General features: G+C 39.0%; 1 protein-coding gene across 1 annotated transcript; it reads left to right on the forward strand.

Moving 5' to 3' along the window:
* Positions 1–295: 295 nt before the first annotated feature.
* Positions 296–2,737, forward strand: ANKRD63 (ankyrin repeat domain 63). Its single transcript, XM_053689769.1, has one exon. The coding sequence runs from the start codon at positions 352–354 to the stop codon at positions 1,384–1,386; it is 1,035 nt and encodes a 344-aa protein (XP_053545744.1). The 5' UTR covers positions 296–351; the 3' UTR covers positions 1,387–2,737.
* Positions 2,738–7,678: the final 4,941 nt, after the last annotated feature.

The raw sequence follows: 7,678 nt of genomic DNA on the forward strand, positions 1-7,678 counted from the left end.
TGGAAAGCATGGAAAACTATGAGCCTGAAGTACTCACCTGACTGATGTCACACCAGACTGTTTATCCTTAGCAGATTATGTATCTCTCATTCTTATGAAAAGAACAGCAGCTGTGCTTGTCAACAGTAACTGAACACAGACACGAGAGGCTGTGAAAGAGACAGGGGAGTGGTTAACTACATGCAGTGCATAAGAGAAATAGGGATACAGGATCTGCTGAGAATCTGGTATGTCACAGGAGTGTGAAGAGCACTAAACTCATCATTCTGGTCAATCTGTGCAAAGACCTGGGGTCTATTTTACTCCCCCAGCCCAGCAAGTGTGAGGAGAAAGCTGGGGTAAAATACCACCATGCTTCGACCAAGGGATCTCCGCCGCAGCTCAGGTACCCGGACATTTCTGGATGCCATGCATGGAGGGAAGGTTCACCTGGCTCGTTTTGTGCTGGATGCCCTGGATCGCAGGATAATAAATTCCCCAGCAGGAGACCAAGGCCGCACTCCACTCATGTTTGCAGTGTGTCTACGAGAGTCTGAGCTCCGGACTCGCTTTGTGCGGCTCCTCTTGGAAAAGGGAGCAGAAGTGAATTCACAGGATGAAGCAGGCCGCACAGCACTCAGTCTGGCCTGTGAACTTGGTCACCTGGATGCTGTCAAACTACTTGTCCAGCACAATGCAGATCCAGAACTAGCTGACAGGGCTGGAAACAGGCCACTTATGTATGCAGCTTCTTGTGGTCACAGTGCAGAGCTCCACTTCTTACTTCGGTCATACAAGCGTTTTGGACTCCGGCTGGATGCAACCAACAGAGCTGGGGTTTCAGCACTGGAGGCTGCCCGAGTTTCTGGGCACAGGGAATGTGAAAGAGCTTTGAGTATCAAGGGGCCACTCAGCCCTGAGCCCCAAAGAGGAGGGACAGGAAAGTCCCAGGAAGGGACGGGGCGCAGCCCCAAGCCTTTGTCCAGACAGATGTTAGAGCGCTTTGCTCGACCCTTCTCACACCGGAGGGAGGAGGACAGGACACAAACTCGAAGTCCCTTGAGTCGCTCTTCCAGTTGTACTCCTGCACATTCAGAGCCATCAACCTTTTGGAGACAGAAATCACTCCCAGAAAAAGAGGTATTGAGCAGAGGTACCCTGCTAGGTGTCCCAGGTTCAGCACTGCTGAGAGCACACAGCTGGGAAGGGGACACTGGAGCAACAAGAGGGGGAAGCTCTCAGTGCCGCCGCCTTCTCCGCAGGGTAACCTCACCAGACTTTTGTCAGGGGTTTCCAGGAGGCATCCTGCCCAGCTACCCAGGGGACCTTAGGAGAGAGAGGAGGGACAGTAACTGCAGTCGGAGCCTGCTCATCCTTCCCAGTAGCAGACAGCCACTAACACTGTGACATGCAAATTGATACTTGAGGCTTAAAGAAAACGATAATCTTTGGCATGTGTTTTATAAGTACTGTGAGATTGCAGCTAACCTTGTACACACTGTGACAGGTGAGGGACTCTAATCTGTCATGGCAAGCATCAGAAGAGTTACTATATCTTGGTCATTAGGAATTTGAGGGCACATTATTACTTATTGTATTTACATCACATTTAATGAAACTGAGAAATATAGCAAAATATAAAAATCATAACCATAAAAAGATGAAAATGTCAAAAATTTAATTTCAAGAGGTTCTTAAACAAATTTAAGAAAAATAATATGAAAATTGGTGTAAAAAAATATCTGTAACAGTCTGCCAGATAGGAATGGATTCAGATATGAAAGAAAAAACTCATCACATTGCATAATGACGTACAAAAAAAAAAGATTTTACAAAAGATTGGAATAAACCCCATCAATTTAACACCTAATCAAAATATGACATTTTTATATATATGTAAAAAAAAAACTCACCAGAACTGAAATGTCTGGGGGAAAAGAGATCATAGAGTGACTCTAGACTAATCTATACACTTTAGACTAATCTATTCACGTGGTCAGACATGTATTTTCTTTACTGTGATGACGGATGTGTCACTATATAATCAAAGGTGCTGTCATCACTTCAGGATCAATATCCCTTGATGGACAGTCAATTTTAATTTAAGATCTCATTTCCAGGGAGACAATGTTTAAAGTATCACTAGAGGAAAAAGCAGACCCCTGCATATACTAAACCGCTCCAATTTTTTAGCTTAAGGACAAGGAACTGTCATGGATGCATAACACCTGCTTTCTTTTTTTCTATCAGCGTTCTTCACTGGGACCAACTAAAGATTTAACCAGTTACTTCAGACAGATTTTTAGCAATGGCATCTTAATTTGTCTCTTTAATCCTTCACCACAGTGTGACCCGAATATAAATGGGTGCTATCACCTAAAAAGTTTGTTTATGGTTAACCAGTAGTTTCCTTGAATAAGCTGGGTGCCCCTGAGTATCCTGTATTGGCAACTTTCTTTAATGGCTATGGCAGGACTTTTCACTTGTGAGACTAGCAGCCCTTGGTCACCCCCGTCATGGTGATAACCTAGCGATTAATGTTTATCATAGACATTGAATGACTTTTTCTGTTTGCAAATACATTAACCCATGTAACCCTTCCAACAAGGTAAATGCCCATATGGCACAGAATATTTCTCCTTTTTTTTATATTATATCACAGTACTGTATGTTAGTGTTTTTTTTTTCTTTCAAATCAATACTTATATTTAATCCTAAAAGAGTTTACAATGCAGTGATAAAGATTATGAATCATAAAGTGTTAGTTGTCTGAAAATCTCATAAAATCCCACATTATGGATTATTTCCACAACTACAAATCTGCCCTGGAATAAACAACTGCTTAAAATGAAAACATCAAGTGAAAAATGTGTTTGTGTGATTTTTAGAGAAAAAAATGCAGCAAGTTATAAACTGAGGTTTGCGAAGTTCCGAGTTCACAGGCTTTAAACACATTTATTGCAGTGTGACATGTACAGAGAACTCCAGAGACCAGTACTTGACCCATAATAAATAGTTTAGTAATTATAGTCCCAGAGGAAAGTAATTCTTTCCCAGAAAAATAAGAACATAAGTACAAGAGGTCATAGCTTAAAGGGGGAATGTCAATGTTAATTGCTAAATGAAAAGGATAGTAGATATACTGAGTTATCTTGCAGAGGAAGTGGTAAATAAAGCAGTAAAGTAAATAGTTAATATCTGTAGCTTGCTTAAAGGGACACTAAACCCAAAAATTTTCTTGTATGATTTATGTAGAGAATACAATTTTAAACAACGTTTCAATTTACTTCTATTATCTAATTTGCTTCATTCTTTAGATATCCCTGTTGAAGAAATAGCAATGAACATGAGTGGGCCAATCACATGAGGCATTTATGTGCAGCCACCAAGCAATCAGCAGCTGCTGAGCCTATCTATATATGCTTTTCAGCAAAGGATATAAATAGAATGAAGAACATTAGATAATAGAAGAAAATTAGAAAGTTGTTTAAAACTGCATGCTCTTTCAAAATCATGAAAGAAACATAATTGGGTTTCATGTCCCTTTAAGGATATAAGTGTTCTCATACATGAAAAAAAAGGATGATTACTTAACTATGTGGATGCCAAAGCCATGCAACACTTTTTCTATGAAATTACTGTAGTGCTTGTCGGGCTAGAAGTCTCATTTGTTATCTGCCATAAGTGAAGTATCTGTTGTTGCCAAAATAAGGAAACAAATGTATGTTTAACAATGTGCAACACGGACAAGAAATTAATTTTGCTATAAGGAAACATTTTATTCCAATTTGTTGGTATTTCCTTTCAATACCGCTGCATTGCATTTATCCATCCTGGAAGCAAAGATAAAAGTTGGCACAACAAATAAACCCCATGGTTAGCATGAGGGCTCACGCTGAAAGCATTGCAACTCTGACTTCTTATGGTTTAAGTACTTATGGGCGTATAGGTAGGGTTGCCACCTCAGCCATGTTTTCCTGGACACTTATGAGTAACACATGCTGCAGGGTGTGCAGGGAGGAACATGTATTGTGTTTCTAGACAGCACTATTCATATTCCTCCCTGCACACCCTGCAGCATGTGTAACTTATAAGTGTTCTGTATTTTAAGGGACAGGTGGCAACCCTACGTATAGGTAAAAATAAGAAAATAAATACCTCAGCCAGGTTAGCCCCCCCCCCCCCCAAGTAAACATTTAAAACAAACTTCATTCAGTTAGTTAGACAGATATTTGTTAGATCAGGTTTGATCAATTGTTTTTGTTAGATCTAGCATACAAGAAGTGGTATTAACAATTATTTGGAGGGGGGACTAACCCATCATCAGCCCCCCTTATCAAAAAAATTGGACACAATTATTTAAATCTATAGATATTTGTTAGATCAGGTATGATCAGCTATTTGTTTTGTTATAGCTAACATAATTACAGAGTTATTAGGTATTGAATTAGGGGGCTGTCCCCCCCCCCCCCCCACCAATTAAAATTTCAGTCAGATATTTGTTAGGTCAGGTTTGGCCAAGTGTTTATTACGTTATATCTAACAAGCGAAAGCTGGTACTAACAATTATTTGGAGGGGGCTAACCTTTCATCACCCACCCTCCTATCAAAAAATTGGACAAAATGGTATTTAATTTTATATATATTACTTAGATCAGGTATGATTAGCTATGTTTTGTTAGATCTAACATAATTACAGAATTTACCATTGTAAAGTCTAAGAGCATCAAAAGCATGAAACCCAAACAATTTATTTCATGATTCAGTAGAGCATAAGATTTTAAATAACTTTTCAATGTACTTCTATTATAAAATTTGCTTCATTATTTTAGTATCCCTTGCTAAAGGAGCAGCAATGCACTACTGGGCTTGCTGAACATATCAGGTGAGCCAATCCCAAAAGGTATATATGTGCAGCTACCAACCAGAAGCTTGCTCCAAGTAGTGCTTTGCTGCTCTAGAGCCTACTTAGGTATGCTTTTCAACAAAGGATATTAACAGAACAATCAAATTAGATAATAGAAGTAAACTGGAAAGTTGTTTAAAATGACATGCTCTGTTTGACCCAGGAAATAAATATTTGGGGTTTCATGTTCCTTTAATATTATTGAAGGATCACAATCATACATACACACAATGACATACATACACACACAATCTCATACAGACACACACACGCAATCACATACATGCACACGCAATCACATACATACACACAAATAAAATCTCATACATACACACACAATCTCATACATACATTCACACGCAATCACATCCATACACAAACATCTCATACATACACACACACACACACACACAATCTCATACATGCACACGCAATCTTATACATACACACAAATAAAATCTCATACATACACACACAATCTCATACATACACAATCCCATATATACACACACAATCTCATACATACACAATCCCATATATACACACACAAGCAATCTCATACATACACAATCCCATATATACACACAATCTCATACATACACACACACACGCAATCTCATACATACACACACACACACGCAATCACATACATACACACGCAATCTTATACATACACACAAATAAAATCTCATACATACACACACACAATCTCATACATACATTCACACACAATCACATCCATACACAAACATCTCATACATACACACACAATCACATACATATACACACAATCTTATACATACAGACAAATAAAATCTCTCTCACACACACACAATCTCATACATACACACAATCCCATACATACAATATCATACATACACACACACACAATCCCATATATACACACAATCTCATACATAAACACAATCTCAATCTCATACATACACACGCAATCTCATACATACACACACACACACACGCAATCACATACATACACACACAATCTTATACATACACACAAATAAAATCTCATACATACACACACGCAATCACATACATACACACAAACACACAATCACATACATACACACACACAATCACATACATACACACAATCACGCAATCACATACATACACAATCTTATACATACACACATAATCTCATACATACATACATACACACACACATAATCTCATACATACACAAACACACACACAATCACATACATACACACACAATCTTATACATACACACAAATAAAATCTCATACATAAACACACACAATCTCAGTCTTATACACAAAGGGGCCTATCTATCAAGTTCCAAATGGAGTTTGACGGCCCGTGTTTCTGGCGAGTCTTCAGATTCGCCAGAAACACAAGTTATGGAGCAGCGGTCTAAAGACCGCTGCTCCATAACCCTGTCCGCCTGCTCTGATGAGGCGGACAGGAATCATCGAAATCAACCCGAGCGCGTACGATCGGGTTGATTGACACCCCACTGCTGGTGGCCGATTGTCCGCGAGTCTGCAGGGGACAGCGTTGCACCAGCAGCTCTTGTGAGCTGCTGGTGCAATGCTGAATATGGAGAGCGTATTGCTCTCCGCATTCAGCGATATCTGTCGGACCTGATCCGCACTGTCGGATCAGGTCCGACAGACATATGATAAATAGGCCCCAAAATCTCAATCTCATATACACACATACACAATCTCATACATACACACACACACACACACACATAATCTAATACATACAAACACACACATAATCTCATACACACACACACACACACATAATCTCATACACATGCACACACAATCTCATACATACACACACACATAATCTCATACAATCTCATACATACACACACACACACACATAATCTCATACACATGCACACACAATCTCATACACACACACACACACATAATCTCATACACACACACACACACACACATAATCTCATACACATGCACACACAATCTCATACATACACACACACACACACACGCAATCACATACATACACACGCAATCACATACATACACACTCACACAATCACATACATACACAATCTCATACATACACACAACCTCATACAAACACACACGCAATCTCATACATACACACACATAATCTCATACATACAAACACACACATAATCTCATACACACACACACACATAATCTCATACACATGCACACACAATCTCATACATACACACACACACATAATCTCATACACATGCACACACAATCTCATACATACACACACACACATAATCTCATACACAAACACACACATAATCTCATACACATGCACACACAATCTCATACATACAAACACACACATAATCTCATACACACACACACACACACATAATCTCATACACATGCACACACAATCTCATACATACACACACACACGCAATCACATACATACACACGCAATCTTATACATACACACAAATAAAATCTCATACATACACACTCACACAATCACATACATACACAATCTCATACATACACACAACCTCATACATACACACACACACACAATCTCATACATACACACACGCAATCTCATACATACACACAAATAAAATCTCATACATACACACACAATCTCATACATACATTCACACGCAATCACTGCCATACACAAACAATCTCATACATACAAACACAATCTCATACATATACATACACAATCTCATAAACACATACACAATCTCATACACACACAATCACATACATACACACAAACAAAATCTCATACATACACACACAC

Source organism: Bombina bombina, chromosome 1 (assembly GCF_027579735.1).
Source record: "Bombina bombina isolate aBomBom1 chromosome 1, aBomBom1.pri, whole genome shotgun sequence".
In the NCBI taxonomy this organism is placed as follows: Eukaryota; Metazoa; Chordata; class Amphibia; order Anura; family Bombinatoridae; genus Bombina; species Bombina bombina.

Bases quoted from the DNA above. Each gene is read 5' to 3' on its own strand.
- ANKRD63 (XM_053689769.1), top strand. From the start codon at position 352: ATGCTTCGACCAAGGGATCTCCGCCGCAGCTCAGGTACCCGGACATTT.